The 18,472-nt window shown below is 33.4% G+C and overlaps 2 protein-coding genes and 1 long non-coding RNA gene across 5 annotated transcripts; 1 reads left to right on the forward strand and 2 right to left on the reverse strand.

The window, feature by feature from the left end:
* Nucleotides 1-170: 170 nt before the first annotated feature.
* LOC147409132 (ARM repeat superfamily protein) lies at nt 171-5,463 on the reverse strand. Of its 3 annotated transcripts, XM_086425794.1 has the most exons (9): nt 5,221-5,460; nt 4,775-5,098; nt 3,995-4,278; nt 3,493-3,621; nt 1,763-1,885; nt 1,527-1,634; nt 1,156-1,334; nt 879-1,022; nt 171-494 (listed from the first exon to the last, which is right to left on the reverse strand). In XM_086425794.1, the coding sequence occupies exons 1-8, from the start codon at nt 5,366-5,368 to the stop codon at nt 899-901; spliced, it is 1,419 nt and encodes a 472-aa protein (XP_086281920.1). In that variant the 5' UTR covers nt 5,369-5,460; the 3' UTR covers nt 171-494; nt 879-898. The 3 variants fall into 3 exon arrangements, with proteins under 3 accessions (XP_086281920.1, XP_086281924.1, XP_086281912.1); XM_086425798.1 differs by lacking the exon at nt 171-494 and having other exon boundaries at nt 715-1,022; nt 3,995-4,158; nt 5,221-5,463; XM_086425786.1 differs by lacking the exon at nt 171-494 and having other exon boundaries at nt 715-1,022.
* An 8,563-nt stretch (nt 5,464-14,026) lies between these two features.
* On the forward strand, nt 14,027-14,849 carry LOC147409133 (blue copper protein 1a-like). Its single transcript, XM_086459114.1, has 2 exons — nt 14,027-14,241; nt 14,590-14,849. Exons 1-2 carry the CDS (start codon nt 14,058-14,060, stop codon nt 14,847-14,849), a joined length of 444 nt encoding a protein of 147 aa, XP_086315240.1. The 5' UTR covers nt 14,027-14,057.
* A 112-nt stretch (nt 14,850-14,961) lies between these two features.
* On the reverse strand, nt 14,962-18,259 carry LOC147409134 (uncharacterized). The gene is made up of 3 exons (XR_015182955.1): nt 17,985-18,259; nt 16,233-16,312; nt 14,962-15,624 (listed from the first exon to the last, which is right to left on the reverse strand). It is a non-coding gene; the product is annotated as an uncharacterized LOC147409134 (long non-coding RNA).
* Nucleotides 18,260-18,472: the final 213 nt, after the last annotated feature.

Here is an 18,472-nt window from a genome sequence, read left to right on the forward strand (position 1 = left end):
ATGAATTGATGATAGATTATGGGGTTTGAATATTTCTTTCCCTTAACATGGCGAATGGTTAAGGTGGGGTTACACACAACTATCATCCCCTTGAAGTTATTGTTGATTAAGGGTATGTTTGTTATGAATCTTTTTTTTTTTTTTTTCCAGTAGTTTTTGATGCTTTGAGCCAGAAAAGCATGCTTGTTGGTTACGACTTCTGCTCCAATAACTTTTGCGAGAAGCCCAAAATTACGTTTTTGAGAAACCTTGCTGGGATTGCTTTTGCGCACGAGCCACTATGAAAAACCAACGAAAAAAATGTATGGGATGAAATGATGATTTCACCCCTCATTCTTCGTGACTCATCGATCAAACAACAAAATCAAATTGGCCTCGCTCTACTACTTTGTCAGCTTCTATAACAAACAAGATTCTCTTGGATGTAGCTTCCCAGGCTCTGACTCTGGACTTCTATTTTTCCAGACATAAAATTTTGAAGCAGAAGCTGGAATCTGTAACAAACATACCCCAAACAGTTAGGAATTAGGATTGTGAAGGTGCCAGCTTGCTTAGTTGGTTGAAACTTGTGAGTGTTGATACCACGACCTGGTTTCAAAACCTGCCTTCACCTTCTAATTACTAACCACTAATCTCGTATTCCTAGCAAAAAAAAAAAAAAAAAAGTTCTTCTGATTGCAGGCCAAATACTGCTAGTTTTGTTGGGGATTCTCGTGCTCAACTCAAAAAATTTACTATTATGCAGAAAATCTGGACTAAATACACATTGAACATGTCTGCAATCCTGACTTCAGTCCTATTGTTGAGATAAGACCTAACATAAAACAGATTGGGACATTCAATAAGAGGTTTAAAGAATAATAGGGAATAAAACCTACAAAGAGTAGAGCCATATAGATTATGAGTTGTAATCATCTAGTCCCAAATCCCTCAGTGCAGCAGTAGCAGCATCCTTGCAATTCTCATGGCGATCCTTAGCCTTCCTTATGATCTTTTCAATACCATTACCAAGCAAAATAACTCTGCAAATTTCATTTAAAAGAAATAATAAAAAATAAAGTACAAGAAATACTGGTTAAAATGAAAAAAAATCAATTGAGGATTCATAAACGACAAAAAATGTGATGAAAATATTATGCATTTTGAGTGGCTTGCCTGTTTTCCGGGTTCCTGACCACAAGATTGCGGATCATGAGGCAGGATTGCTTTTGCATCTGATGTGCGGCAGGAAACTTCTGCATTGCTTGGACTACAAAATCTCCAGCTCCAGCTTCAATGGCGAGTGCAGCATTACTTGGGGATCTCAAGGATAGGGCACAGATAATGGACATAATCTGTATCATAAAAGATGTCGTTAAATACGAAGGATCATTAAAAAAAGGAAGATGAAGCCTACAATCACTAGCGTGCATGAACAATAGAATCCATTGGACACTAAGTAGACTATCCACAATGATATGTTCATAAAAATAGGTTTGGGAAGTTTGCACAAGTATTTGGTGAATACAAGACTTGCAATAACAAACCTCTTGCAAAACTGAAGGGTCTTCAGAAAATCGGAATGAGAGTTTGATTAACTTGTCCATTCCACCCTTCTTGGCAATAGCACTCTTGTTAGCATCGCTTCCTGCCAACTAAATGATTTCGAAAGAAAAAATTAGGATGGTTTTAACACTGCAGCATGCATTTACACTGAGAAGTCGAACTACTGGTCATGATGTGCGAGACTTGACTTATGAAATAATAACTTCAAACTTCAAACCTGAGACAACAAAGAACAGCAAGCTTTAGCAACAGCTTTGTTGTTTTGTTCACCACTGTCATCTATACACTTGAGAACTGTGTCAATGCCACCATTGTCAGCAATTGATCTGCATATTTCATCCTGCACCAAGAAAAGAGCTGAAGAGTCAAAGAAAAATGCAACCAACAATGATAATTTTCATTTTTGATGGTCATCCAACAATAATGTGAAGTATTCTAAACTCTACAAGTAACTGGAAAGGCAATTCAACTAAGTATTGGGGTAAAACAATTACGGTGGGAGAACAAAGTTCCAAGTAAATCAAACCCGAGTTTACTAGACTGTTACCTATATCAACAACATAAACAAACACTACACTTAAAAAAAATTGAATTCTTATTAGAATTTGCTAAGAAGCATTGTTTTCTAAACATCTGGGCCTAACATGTTACAATCTTCAGCACCTGACCAGAAGGGTACGGACTAAATACTCGACATAATTGCATAAGGATGATTGAACACAAAAGGATTAACGTAACATGTGCATGATTAGTTTCATTAAGGTGAGTGGTATGAAATTCTACTCCAGAACTTGGTAACCACATTTATAATGCATATCTCCCACTAAAAATTCGAAGAAACAAGTTTCCACATCAATTGTTCGCTTCATAAACAATGACGGTGATGCTTGCACCTCGAAGAACTACTAACCAATTCCAGGAACCACATATGAAATGAATGGATGGCCATTATAGCATTTTAAGGAAAAAAAAGAAAGTGAAAAGCAGCACATTAGAAGCAGAACATGAACAAAAAGTTGGAAAAATTCTTAAAATCTGAAATAAGAATAAGCTATGTGTACTTGAAGCAACATTTTCAATGGTTCGATTATTTTTTGTAAGATGGATTCCATAAAATAAAATTGGAGATAGTTCATTTGTTTCCAGTTGTTAGTACTCACCTTAACTAGGTTCATTCGTTTGTAGTTGTTATACTCACCGTAACTAAAAAAGAGAAATTGTCTCCACAAACAAAAGTAGAAAGACGAAGTGCTTATGGGCAGTCAAATAATCAAAAATTCCAAATAAAAAATGAAGAATGAAAAAAGAAAAAAGAAAAAAGAAAAAAGAAAAAAAGAACAAAGAAAAAAGAAAAAAGAAAAAAAGAACAAAGAAAAAAGAAAAATGAAAAATGAAAAAAGAAAAATGAAAAAAGAAAAATGAAAAATGAAAACTGAAAAGTGAAAAATGAAAAATGAAAAATGAAAAATGAAAAATGAAAAATGAAAAATGAAAAACGTTGCTGTAGTGGTTCAATTGTTGTTGCTGTAGTGGTTCAATTGTTTTTTTCAAATGACTAAGATAAAACAGAGTTGCAGATAATGCTTATTTGTATCAATGGTTTGTACTCTCCTTAGTAAGAGAGGAAAAATGTACCTTGCAAAAACAAATTAGATTGAGAGAAAACCTTTTTGGGGAGCAAATAATTTTTAATTTTTCAAAAAAAGAAAAGAAAAAATTCCCCCCAAAAAAGTTGCAGTGAGAAATTAAAAAAAAACCAGTTTGCCATGTTGGTTAAAGTCTGTGAGTGTTGATACTGCGAGCTGGGTTCAAAACCTGCCTTCATCATACGATTCATAACTAGCTTTCTTAGGGGGAAAAAAAAACCCCCACAATGTATTATAGGAAAATTTGAACTACCAAATGGTGACCATTATGAAAAATCTCAAAATATATAAATGAACATACATTGACAGCAACAGTCTTCAAAGCAATGCACGCTGAAACTAGGTCTGGTGAATCAAGTCCTTCGTGAAGTGCACCCACAAGAGCTTCTGCAATTCCAATCTCAGCAAATTTGCGAGCATACCCATAAACCTGGATTTCACATACATTTATCAATTACTCCAACAACATTTCACTTTGGATGATTGCAACTAAATTTAGGCCCCAAAAGAGTGATGAAATCTTACAACCTTCACTCAGTTTAGCCAATTTAGAAGAAAACACAGATATGATGTTCATACTTAAACCCCAGTAAGATCTTAACTCTTCATAAATTTTACAGCACTAATTTCAACAATTACTGGATATGGCTCATAGAAGACAACATTGGCATATCGTTTCACACACATATATTGATCTAGGATCAATTCATTCATTTATTAAACCCTAATCTGCACCCATAATCAATAACCAACTAAACATGGTCACCATCAAGATTAACAATCTCTACGAATCCTAAACTTACTTGAGAAGCCAAGACACGGCCATCATCAGGTGTTAACAAGACACGTATAGCCTCATATGAACCTTGGATACTGCCTTTGGTCTTTCCCTTCAGTATCTGAACAAGAAGCGTATCGATTTTTAAGTCCATGAATGATTCTTTCACTAGCTCATTACCAGTAGCAGCTGCAGAAACAACAGCGAAACCACTATTCAAGATTTTTATGTTTTGACAACTATCGTTTAGGATAGCCATAACAATCTTAGGTCCACCACTCTCTCGAAATTTTTCGGTGCTTTGAATATCTGCATAATGAGAAGATAATACCTTGCACAGTTTAGAAAAACTATAACAAGAATTTGCCAATTCCATCACAAAAACCAAACTTCCAAGAACTTCTAACATCCATAGTGACAAAGTTGGGGTTTGGGAATAATTCAGTAAGAGAAAGCTTAGGAAAAAACCAGCAAAAGTTGATAAAGTCAGAAAAGCATTGGGTACATTTAAAAATAAAAACTATTTATTTTAAGTATAAAAAACATAATAAATATTTCATAATAAATGATAAAATAACACTTGAAAAAATGCTAAAAATAGAGAAAATCGTCGATTAAAACACAATTAATCATGATTTTTTGAAAAATAAAAGATTTTTTTCTTCAAAACTTCGCGATTTTTTTGAAAAAATCAGATTTAATTGACAACTATTAAAATCGTGATTTAATCCCGATTTAAGCAGAATTATAAATCTTACTCACAATTAAAAGAAAATTCAAACATGTTCGAAAGAATACTCATTACCCTGAAGCAATGCAGCCATTGCTTTTAACGCGGAAACAAGAGGCCGTTCACATTGAACTTGAAGCTTAGAACAGATAGATATAACCAGATCCAATCCTCCGTTTCTTGTAGCAATGGATGCGTTTCCAGATCCTTCAACAGAACACAAATCACAGAGATTGTCCAAAATCTCTGCCATTACTTCGAGATCTTTGTTACTGAATCCACTTGTTGACGTTTCACCTTGATCTTTCAACTTGGAATCGATTTCTTTCAATCGATCTAAAGTCTGGATAACAGGATTGTCATTGACGCTACTGAAACCAGGAATACAGGTAACAATACCTGTAAAATTCACCAAAAAAAAAAAGAAAATAAAGAAAGAACAAAAACAGATAATTTTAGTTGAGATTAGGTTTGTAATTTGTAATTGAAGCGTTAAGAGAGAGAGAGATTTCAAATTTGACCAGAGAGGTCGACGCCTTGAAGGGTTAGGGTTTCGATGGCGTCTTGGAGTGCTTCAGAAGGATCCATGCAAAGATCGTCCATGTTCTCTCTCACCAATCCCTCGAAAGCTTCTTGTGAGATCGTACGGGCGTTCTTCGAAGGCCCCATTGTCGTCTCGTTTGCTTCTTCAGTCAGACAGTGAGAGATCGCGCGAAATCGTTTTTTTTTCCTGAACGTTTGAATCCCATTTCTTACCAGCAAAGCTCTGCAATTGAATAAAAGCTACTGTTGGCAGCCCAATTCTTACTTATTACATCCTAATTAAAAATAATAAGTAAATGCTTGAGAATAAGCAAAAGTTGGAGTGCCAATAGAAGCTCTTTCTGGTTTTTTTTTGTTTTTGTTTTAAAGATTTCATTTTTGGGTTTAGAATTTTATGTCTAATATTATTGTTAACAACCATCTATATATTTTTTTTAATTATAATATTGTGTAATGTTGAGTATAATTTGAGCCAAACGTAGTTGGGAAGTGATATAATTTAATAAATAGAGGTGTAATAACTAAAAGTTGGGCTGCCAATAATAGCTCTCTTGAATAAAAGAGAAAAAAAAATGATAGAATACTATCACATGCACGATACACTTGGACAAATGAGCTCTCTTACATTCGGTGAAGGGACTCTTTAGTACCAAGGTTTTAAAACTTGTTTTGACGTCTAGTCTCGTCCGTGAACGAGACTGAGTTGTCTCGGACGGGTATTTTGATACGTTAGAAATGTCTCGTTCAACAATGAGAAAAATGAACCTGAATTTTAAATTTCGTCCGATATGTTTGACTTGTCAATTCGTCTTGTTTGTGGACGATATCAAGATGTATTAGACGAGTCGTCTCGGTCTCAGACAAGTTTTAAAATCATGTTTAGTACATGCCATTTGCAGATTATGTAACATTTTTATATTAAAATGGAAGTCTAAATGATTTTTCACTGTTAATAGAACACTTAAAACAACCATTTTCATTTTTATATTTATTGATTCTATTATCAATAATTATAGGGAGATTACTGCATGTGTTGCTTATACAATTGGATTTAGTCAATCAAAGTGGAGGAATGCATTTGGAGTGTGATGAAACCACCACATTTTTCAATCTAGTTGAAAAGAAAATTTTATAACTAGGCCAATAAGACCAAATAGGCCTTATGGAGCCAAATGTCTAATAATCAAAAAAATAATACTCAAATAACACAGATAATATTAGACATCTCCTTCAATTTGAGAAGTTAATCCATCCATAGCAATGCAAAGTCTATAAACTTAATGGACATCCTTAGCTTGTGGAATCCATTCTAGGTAAGAATCTCATTTCTGTCACCTCAATTTCGTATAACACTAGTTAAAATTACAATATAAATATCTTTAATAACAATAACAGACTAACTATTTTTTTTTCTAAAGGGTTGTGATCCCAACTCTTTTCGATTCACAGTTCAGCACTGCGTCCCATTCCTATAATAATGTATGGTGTTTACAAGGCACATTTTTATTAGAATTCAAACACATCGGGTTGCTTGCACTGCTTGATTAAGAGTCTTAAGTGTTTTAAACATCAACAAGAACGTGCCATGTAGACATTGTACCTCAACCGACATCGTTACTGGATCCTATCTCTTTTCTAAATACCTACTAAATCTATTCTTCATGGATTCTGTCACATGTTTTGAGTTAAACATATATTTAAAATTGTTATTTGCTTTTTTTTTTGAAACTGCTACATAGAATAATTTATCAAAACGGTAGAGTTTTTGAAATTAATTCCGAAAACAGTACACTGTAGCAATTAATTCCGAAAACGGTAAATTTACCGTTTTCGGAATTAATATTTTTTACCAAAATGGTAAAAACAGTAAAATATATATTTTTTATACTGAAAATGCCCTTTTTTTGTTTTACATATATATTTACAATTTTAACCTTAAAAAAATGAAAATCCAATTAAAAAGATTCACTCTCTTTCGGTAATCCAACAATCATATGTATTTATAATTTTTTTTTATCGAAATCAATTTTATTTTTGTAATTTCAGTCAAAAAATGAAAAAGGGCATTTTCGGTATAAAAAAATATATTTTACTGTTTTTACCGTTTTGGTAAAAAAAATTAATTCCGAAAATGATAAATTTACTATTTTCGGAATTAATTGCTACAGTGTACCATTTTGATAAATAAACGAAAAGTTGTGCATGTTTTGGTAAATCTGCCTTAATTATATATCTAAATAAGAAGATATAGTATCAATAATTTATTTTCTTAGAATGAAGCTGATTTGGCTTTAATTTTATATTTCTTGTTTCTAATCTTAAATCTTTTGACCAACAGTACTTCGTGCTACAAATTCAGATTTTGACCCATTATTTTATAATATATATTGAATTATTTTTAACACCATTGATTTTAAAATAACTACTGTATACTAATCATTTAATGTTCTTTTAATCTTGTAAAGTTATCAAACAACTTCGGGAGTGGATCCACTTTAGTAAGTTTTCTCTTTAGTGCATTTTAGTAGTAGAGATTTTACATTTTGAAAACAAATCTAATACCTATCATGGTTTGGATCAGATTAATTTTCTTTTTTTCAAAAAATGATAAATTTGGAGGTCTGATGAAGGCTTTTAAAATGGAGGGTCCATGACCTCCAATTTTTTTAACGAAGGAGATATTTGTGGATTGGTGACGTGACTCTCCCTCAGTTGTCAAGTACCACTATAGGGAACTACATAGAAAACCCACTACGAGGGACTATAGAGAAAACCCATTACAAGGGATCCACTCCCAACAACTTTGTTTATCAACCCAATTTAGTTTCTTTAATGCACTTATAAACCAGTGTTGGAATATCTCACGATTCTAGAGTCCTTTTTTTCTTGGATGATGAGTCTTTTCTATCTCTCTTTGAAACCCTAATAATCCTACTCTTGTTTAACGCATTATAGCCTTGTATTAGGAAAGATAAGGAAAGTAATAAAAGAGTTGTTTTAAACTGACTTTGTTCGACATCTTAACATTCAACTAACATGGTTGTGTGGAGAGTAGCATAAATTTTTTCCCTTGAGATATAAGGATGGAAATCTATGATTTTCTATACACTCCCACGTCCGTGTAGTGTTGACTTGGTAGTGTGGAGAGAAACATATATATTTTTTTTCCTTAAGATACTGTAGACACTCCAATTTGTATAAATTCATTAGAAAAAACAAAAATCTCAAGTTGATTTCGATTAAAACCTTAAAACTGGTCAATGAGCCCACATTGCATAATAATTGTCACTTAACACATATTTTCATGTATAAGTGCACACATGCATCATCTTATATTAATTTGTATGCTCAAACCTTGTCCCTAGTCCAACCCCATCCAACTCCATAACTTATTTTCGATCCAATTCCATAACCCATTTTCGACCTAATTTCATATTCACTTTCCTAATTCGAACTAATTCTCCATTAACCAATATATTATCTATATCCTAACCCAATACCAAGTCCACGTTCAAGCTTAGTCCAAATATCTAAACCTAAACCATCCTAAATTTATAACCCAAGTTCAAAATCAAAATCCAAAGTCAAGCCCCGTCTAAGCCCATATCAAGTCCATTTTAAGTCCATGGTCTTACACCTCCCTTCAAAAGAGGATACATGGTGGTAACTTATAAGTCTTGATGTCCATTGCTCCAACTTAATTGGAGAGTCAACTCTCTTGAGAAAATCGAAGAATGTTTTTCTTAAAAAGTGAGGTCAAACAAAAAATGTGCTTTAGTCTTTGGTAAAAATCCCAAAAGTTGAGAGAACTTCCAATCTTACTTCTAAAAATTATGAATCTTTAAGTACATACATGACGTTCTCCCATTAGTTCATTTCAAAAATATATATTTACCCCTTGCTTTTGAGGATATTTACAAAAGAACCAAAGTCTACTTTTTATCTACTACTTCACCTTTACACATTTCACTATTCTAATCATCATTCTAAAATCACTTTTGTTAACCTCTATTTATTAAAAAAATCAAAGACCAAAAATGCTTTTAAGATTTCATCTCACAAATTTCACATTTACCTTCATAAAGATATAAATTCTTAAAAGAAATAACAAAAACCTCATGTTTATTCTCTTTATTTTTAGGGTTAGACCACTTTATTCCAAATTTTTTTTTTCAAAAATTCTATAAATAATCTCATTTCCTATGAACATTTCATACTCTAAAGCCCTCCATTTCTCAACTTTAAATTTTACTAAAATTCCTACTCAACTCAAGCTTTCATCTCCCAACATTCTATTTTTTAAACAAAAACCATCACTCATCTCTTACCTTTAATACTTAGCCAAAACTCTTAACATACAAGTTCTTATACTCAAAACAATCTCATTCAAAACTATTAGGATTTAATTTTATTTTAAGTATTTGCATCTTCTTCTTTTACCCCTCTTTATTATTTTTTCTTTTTATAAAACATTTAGGATGTAATGGAAAACTCTCATTCATTTCGAGTAGGTTAAATATCAAGTTTGGGCATATAATGTTTGAGGTGATTTGGTCGAAATGATGGAGGTTGAAAATCTTTTTTCACCCATTTATCTCTCAAGTATCATAATAAACTATACATACATACCACACATACTTATTCATGATGAAGAAATACGTAACTCTCTTAGTAAGATTGAAACACTAAGTTTTCAGCCAAGCATGCATACATCAAAGTAATAGATCTAAGGGAACTTCATCCATGAAATTTCTTTAAAATCCTAAACCAACATTCTAACATGTAAAATGTGATGACTCCATGGGATAACTTTTCCTATATGATGTTTTTACATGTTAACAGTAACATTAAATTCTCTTTCAAAGAGGTACATTTCTACCATGTGTATATACCCATTTCATGCATCTCATGCATTTGCTATTTTTTTTTTTCAACTATCCAAAGAAATGACTAAATCTAAAATGGTAACCACCCTAGGTGGATAAAATGAGGTACCTAACACTTTCTCCATTTTTTAACTGAATCCCCTTTCTTATATTTTAAGTAGACCATACCCTCTTTCATGAACGAGAGTCACTACAATGTCATAAAAATGATTTTTCTAAAAAATAAATTCAAGTGCTTATTCACACCCATTAATTTAGGTGCCCACTGCCGAGTCAATATAGTGTTGACTTGATATGATATACTAAAAAATATATAATAAAAAACTAATTATTTATATATATAATATTAAATTATACTTTTGTTGTCCGATAAACGGATGATCGGGTGGGATATGATGTATATTTGTATTTGACCCTACAAAACTTTTGGGTAAATGGGTATCGGGTAATATTACTTGAATTCTTCATTGAGTTGAAGAATTTTACCCAAATCCAATTTATTCGGGTCGAATGAGTCGGGTAGACGGATATTATCTCACCCATCGACAGTCCTAGTGACAATCTGGAGAGAAGCATGGATTTTTTCCTTGAAATACAAGAGATTTTTTGCCCACTGCCATGTCAATGCAGTGTTGACTTGTTAGTGTGGAAAGAAACATATATTTTCTTCCTTGAGATACAAGGCAAGAAATCTATGATTTCTGCACATTACCATGCCAGTGTAGTGGTGAGCGCAATGATGAACGGGGTCAGTTCAAAATTTCCTTATATAAATGGTATCACTTTTTAGAAAATTACATAATGCAATAAAGTTTTAAAAAATTTACAAAAACAGATATATACTAATTTTTCGTAATAACTTAAAAAATAAAATAATATGGGTATATTTATGTCCTTAATGTTAAAATAAACAATAAGGCAACCATTTTAAAACATAATTATTGAAATTATATTTGTAAATTCACAAGGTACAAAGTACAAACAAGATATTTAAACTTACCTTTATACCCTTAATGTAAAAAGAATATATGTATATTTTAAATTATCAAAAAAGAATTAAGTAGCTGGACTGTCCAACGTTTTAAATGGATGCTAAATTGTTGGGGTATTAAAGCAAGTTATTAAACACTAGAAAGTCTAGCATTTTATTCATTCTAAAGGCATTTTTTGTAAAACAATATATTTAACACATTAAAACGCTAGTGAGACTAAAACACTGGACTGTCCAGCGATTTAAATTCATTTTTGATAATTTTTGAAAAAATAGATTTTTTTGTAAATATTAAAATATTTAATCATCTTTTAGTAATTTATATATATATATATATATGGCGTTCGGAGGCTCTAAAGAGAGCCAAACATTTTTTCAATGTATGAGTTAGAGGTTTTGGAATGGGCTGATTTTTTGTGAGGATGATCTCTATGATGTAGAGATCATCATCACAAATCAGCCCATTCCGAAACTTCTAACTCCATCAAAATTTTTTTACAAAAATCGGACGATCCATGATTCTTCAACTTGTAAATTATGGTTATAAATCTTGGAATGAGCTGATTTTTGGTGAGGATGATTTCTTCACCATAGAGATCATCCTCACAAAAAATCAGTTCATTCTGAAATTTCTAACCCCAATTTTGAAAAATGTTTGACACAAGGTTTGGTTCTCTTTAGGACTTCCGAATGCTTCCCATATATATATATATATATATATATGGTGGCATCTGAAGGCCCTAAATAGAACTAAACATTGTGTTAAACATTTTTTCAATGTATGGGTTAGAGGTTCTGGAATGGGCTGATTTTTTTTTATGATGATCTCTATGATGAGGAGATCATCCTCACCAAAAATCAACCTATTTTGAAACTTTTAACACCATCAAAAGTTATTTAAAAAAATCGGATGGTCCACGATTCTTCAACTTGTAAATTAAGGTTAGATGTTTGAGAATGAGCTGATTTTTGGTGAAGAAAGAGGATAATCTCTTCACCATAGAGATTATTATCACAAAAAATCATCTGATTCCAAAACTTATAACCCCTATTTTGAAAAATGTCTGACACCCTCTTTAGGGTCTCCGAACAGTTCCCATATATATATATATATATATATATATATATTATCCTATATGGCAAAAAAGTTTCAAAATGGATTGATTTTTGTGAGGATGATCTTTAGGATGAGGAGATCACTCCAAAAAAAATCAGCCGATTCTAAAACTTCTAACCTAATGAAAAGTGGTTACAAACTAACGGTAAAAATAAACGATCCCATGATTTTCATCTTGTAAATTGGGAGTGAGGATGATTCCCTCGTTATAGAGTCTATCCTCACAAAAAACCAGTTTATTCAGAAACTTTTAGTCCATATTTGTCTAGGATGATTCCCTTGTGGTAGAGACTATTTTTGCAAAAATACACATTAAAGATTTCATTATATATTTGAGGAAAATGCTGAACAGACTTCCTTGCATACTGCGTCCAACACTGCACTGAGTGTGTACAGAGCCATAGATGCTTTTTCTTCATATGTAAATAAAAAAATCAATAGTCTTGTACACAGCACTGCCAAGTCAGCAGTGTTGAATGCAATGTCCGAGGAAGTCAGTGTAGAACGGCTCTATTTTTAATCTCCAATATTATGACTCATGATGCATGATGATTCATTAGTGAACCCTAATGGATGATCATAACCATCCAATTTCATACAATTAGAACTATGGATGTTAAGTATGTAACCTTGCGTCACCTTTCTCCCTCTTTTACCAGGCCAACTTCCAAAACAGAATAAGAGAATTCCGTAGGTTGACCGTCGAAGTCTCAAACTTTTAAAAACACAAGCTTGAGCCTTGAAGTCCTTGAGAAATTCTCTCAACCGGCCAACAACCCACATAGCAGCCTTTGTTTGCTAAAATGGAAAACTGCCAAAGACTCTTCAATGTACTTGATGACACTAGACCCACCACTTCATTAACTTAGTAATTAGTAACTGTGGGGGACTATTATCAATTATACCTCAGATGATTGATATAAAAAATTTACATTCACCAATATTTTCTTTGTATTAATGGAATATTTGTCAATTCCACTTCAACATTCAAATCAATTTAAGAATAATTAACATCGAATTTATGCCTTGCAACAAGTAAAATCACATATCTCTCCCCCTTAGTTTGTATAAGGTTTCCTACATTCAATGATCATAAATCATACTTGATGATCACAACCTTGATCAACAAGGTTCACAAGGGCTTCATCATTTTTTGGGGTAAGATAAGATCACTTTCTGCTATAATTTGGCCCACAAGTTGAGCAAAGAAAAAGCTCAGAGGGGTTGGCCTAGTGGCAAGCCGACCTTTGATAAGCTCCTTAGGAAGGGTAGGTCAAGTGTTTGAAACCCCTTGAACTAATGAATAACTTGGGGCCGCCCTCCAGGGTCCAGTTGACCCTCAACTCAACCAGTTGCACGTAGGACTTTCTGTGGGGGCAGTGCGTGTGACTGTGGGATTAGTCTCACCCGAAGGGTGAGGATAGCCACGATAAGCAAACAAAAAAAAAAAAAAGAGTTGGGCTAATAAAATAATTGAATCTTTAAGAAGTTAGGAATATGGACTAACAGGGATTTGTTAACAAGTTCGTACTCCTAATGGAGTAACCAGGTTAGTACCATTTGGTGTCTTTTTTTATTAATCTTTGTTGATCAAAGAAGAGAAGACCTTCGAGAGGCCTACCATTGACAAATTATGGAACTAATATTTAAGACTTCTGCTCTCTCTTTTTTTTCTTCTCTTACCTACCAAAGTAAGAACATAATGTTTACTTTGTGTGTCTCTTTCCCTATATAAACCCGGTATCATCTTGCCTTCTCACCATCTCATTTCACATCTTACTTCTAATTAAGCTCTATTTTGGAATTCTAACAGAAGATATTATGGCTTTCAGATGTGGGATTAGTTATGCACAAGGACTCATCCTTCTTGTAACTGTCTCCATATTGTTGACAGTTAGCCTCGCGGACACTATCAATGTCGGAGGGTCTGAAAACTGGCGCTTCGGCTTCAATTACACTGATTGGGCTTTTCGAAATGGTCCATTTTACCTGAATGACACTCTAGGTCAGTACTACTAACTTCAACTTGATTCATTATGGTCCCTAAAGAAGCACTACAGCAAGATTTGAAATCTCGTCCAAAGTAATGCTTCATTTAGGAGAACGTTAAATCTAGATAGACCGCTTCAATTGAGATATTCCAAGATAATTTGAAACTTTCTAATGTTTTATTTTGATCGAAATATTTCAAGATGGTACAAAACTTTAAACCATGTAGTACATGACATATACTACGTCGACCGACGTGGAAAGAAAAGCACCCATTGCACTATGTGCTACATTTGTGCAAGAAACTTGTAGATATATAAGACCTTAATGAAGTAATAAATTGTTTGTGATGTTGTTGTTACAGTCTTTAAATATGAACCACCCAACAGCACCACCTTTCCTCACAGCGTTTACTTGCTGCCAAACTTCTTGAGCTACCTGAGGTGTGATATGAAGAGAGCGAAACTGGTGGCTGATGTGACACAAGGAGGTGGAGAAGGGTTCAAGTTTGTGTTGGATAAGTGGCAGCCTTATTACTTTGCTTGCGCCGAGCGTGATGGGACTCATTGCAAGGCCGGATTAATGAAGTTTGTTGTGATGCCTATTCCTTTTTCCCGTGATTAGAAAGGCAGGCCAGGGAAGATGTAGTGCTGCTGCTTATTAGCCCTCTCTCTCTTTCTCACACACACACACACACACACACAATAAGACATCTATATGTTTGTTTTTATTTTATTTGGGGTACTATATATATATATATATATAGGTTTTAGAGAGAGATTTGAGAGGATGATATCTGAATAAATGTATTGGTGGCGTATGGTTTTATGTGATAAGAAGACCAGCTTCTATTTTCTAATATACAGCTCTATATCATTTTAAATATCACTTTCTTTTAACGGTCCTTGCTTAGTCGAAGAAATCTTCCATAAAAAAGTGTTAGCTAGTTAACTTATTGGTAATATCCATGGATGATGATACTGTGGACCTGGATCCAATTCCTGCCATCATTGAATTATTGATCTCATTAAAAACAGGCCTACAGATCAACAAAATAAAGTAGGAATCTTATGAAATAATGATAAACTGATGCTCTCAAACCTGATCACGCTCTTTGTACACTCCCTAACGTGACAGTGCATAAAACCATAGATATTTTCCTTGTGATAGAGAAAGAGGATATGAACTCACTTCCAATAAAAGAACTTAGAACTTGGTTGAGTACTATTAACTATGGCAGGAATTTTAGCTAGCATAGCATATGTTTTATAAAAATTTAGATGAATGCATACCTCTTGCATACCAACTGATTCAGAAGCTTGTTTCCTTTTGTCAGCTAGAAGTAACATCATACGGGTATACTCGGATGGAATGCTACGTTGTATGCTCATTTTGGAACCTGTGAGGAAAAAAAAAGAGAAAACATCACAAACAACAACATTTAGTACACACGGAAGCTCAAATTGGCAAGGAGTAAGGATGGGATCATCCTCCCCATCTGGGTGGTAAATGTGAGACATGGTATTTCCTAGAAAAAAAAAAGACCCGATTAGATGGTAAATTAATCCTTTATCATTTACGGGGTGCTAAGAGCTTCATCGCATAGAAAATTCAAGAGTTTAAGCTTTGTCAAGAAGTCTAGTTTGTTGTATCCATCAACACCTTCATTAAAACACTTCAAAGAAAAATCCTCCAATCCTTGGTGGAACTTAGATAAGCATTTTCCAAGGGCTTGCAACCATGAATTTCCGCTGCTTAATTGGACTTAAAAGGTGTTTAAAAGTAGGAAAAATATAAACCTTATTAACTCATAGATTAAAAAATATAAACCAAAGGTCTTTCCACTAAGGATAAAACATAGATAAAAAAAATATAGACCAATCCCGTACAAAGTTTTTGAAGCTCCATAGTGCGGATAATTTATACTGCCAGGTTGAAATGCACACTCAACACAAAGAACACAAAAATTAGGAATAGATGTTGAAACTCCACAGAGACTATTATTACCTATACTGGAAGTGATCTTCCACATGCCATTCGAACATATTGAATAGCATACCAATGTAAAGCATAGGCTCTGTTATTCCCTGAAATACACCCAACAAAAGTCACAGAGAGACTCAAAGCATAACAATTAGAAATAATACAAATATTATTTAAGTGTGAAACTTTAAAGTCATCCCAATATCAGAATAGAAATCCATAGAAAACGCAATACAGACTTGGGCAGTTGAGAAACATCGACAATTATACCAACAAGCACTTGTTAGTGATTTTTTAGTGAGATATTACTTTGCAAAAAACATGAAGTCAACTACAATTAAGTATCCATAATTTAAAATTCAGTCAAAAACTACACAATACAATGATCTTGTTTGAGTGGGATTGTCATCCAAAATCATGCCTCTTCCTTTCTCCCCTTTAACCATGATTGGTCCTTTTAGACAACTTAACCAAATTTTATGTTGTTGTAATATAATATGTAGCAAAGCAAAAGTGATTAGGATTTTGTAGCCCAATGATCTGAAAATATGAAAGTGATTAGGTGAAGGCTTATAGACCTCGGATTTTTGGGATAAGGTTCTGATGATCATAAAGGTAGAACTTAAGCATCTAATTCTAACTTCGTAAGTTCTCATGTAATACTGGAAGGAAATGTTTACTTACCATTAGGAACAATATACAACTTGTAAGGAAATGATACTTACATTTGACTCAAAATTAGGGTTTGATAAATTAATGGTGAGGTTTCTCATCACAAACACCACCAGCACATCAAAGATTAAGTCACCATTGCTAACATCCTAAATTCAACAATGGAAAAAGGGGGAAAAATCAGAATCTTTATTGAAATAAAATGGAGTTGGCTTTGAAGTCATGAAATTGAACTCAAATCAATCCCCAACCCAAACTCAAGAACTCCAAATCTGTCAATCTTTCTGTTACAATCTCTCCAAAACTTCTCCCAAAACTCATCAAATGCACTCTCAATTACATTAAATTTCCAATCAAGTAATCTATGTTGCCATATTGTACAATGCGTTTATCAAATAACCTTTCAACCTACGAATATCATATATCAACTGTACAGATTCATATAGTATAGATCCATCCAACCTACATTGTTTCAAAACAATATAAATTACAAGAGAAATGGAGTTCAAAAGAAACCCTAAAATTATCGAATTTTTATATAATGGATCTTTGTTCTAGTTTAACACAAAGAGAGCTCCCACGAATTCCATATTAACACAGTTCAAAAATGGTCTGAACCTATTATAATCTAATCCTAAAAGATCAAAATCCTATTATCATAATCATTTGACCTAAAGAGAATCTTTATCATCGAAGAAAAACAAGGAAGAAATATAAATAGATCGAAGATGAGGAAATTGATACTCAAAACCATTACTAATCAGATGGATTTATAAGATTTGAGAAAACAACAAGATTTACCACAGAGAATGACTGCTAACAAGATCAAAGACCCACAATTTCTTCAGGATCCATCCATGGTGTTAGGGTTTGTGCTCTCTCTCTCTCTAAGGTGGGAAATAGAATGATAGATCTCTCTTTTCGAACAATTTTTTGAACTTAGGAAAAATAAAAATCCTAAAAGGATAAAATCCTCACTTGAGTTTGATTCGAAGATTAGGAGGAAAAGGAGAAGGCGAAGACGACGACTGAATCCATAAAGTGAGGGAAAAATATGATTAGAGAAGAATTTCAAAGAAAGTCCTATGTTGAGGAGAAACGTACCTGGAGTGACGATCTTGGAGGAAAACCTTGAACTTCACTCGATCGTGCGTATTAGGGTAAAAATGACTTTTCACATTTGTCTTTCATAACAACAACACAATTGAACGAAAACAGAGTCATCTTTCATGGGACAACAAATGAAGGCTGTCGTTGCATAACTACTGCTTTGGTAAGTCATTAATACCGCTATTTAGATGTTGCTATTTGCCTTTTATGACATAGTGGAGAGGTTGTTTTCGAGTTTGAGATGGGAGACGAAAGACAGCGAGAGTGAGAGTTTGAGACGAGAGACAAAGATCGAGTAAGTTCAATTTTGTGCGACTAAATGACTATAGCAACGGTTACAATCAGACTGTCACTAAAAGTTGTTGTTATAAAACTTTTTTCCTGTAGTGCTCTCAATATATATTATTATATAAGGTCCCGTTCGGCACCCAACCATTTACCCAACAGTTTGCCCAACATGTTTTGTGTTACATGGGTTAGAA

Source organism: Akebia trifoliata, chromosome 2, assembly GCF_017979445.1.
Source record: "Akebia trifoliata isolate Shusen 1 chromosome 2, ASM1797944v1, whole genome shotgun sequence".
NCBI lineage: Eukaryota > Viridiplantae > Streptophyta > Magnoliopsida > Ranunculales > Lardizabalaceae > Akebia > Akebia trifoliata.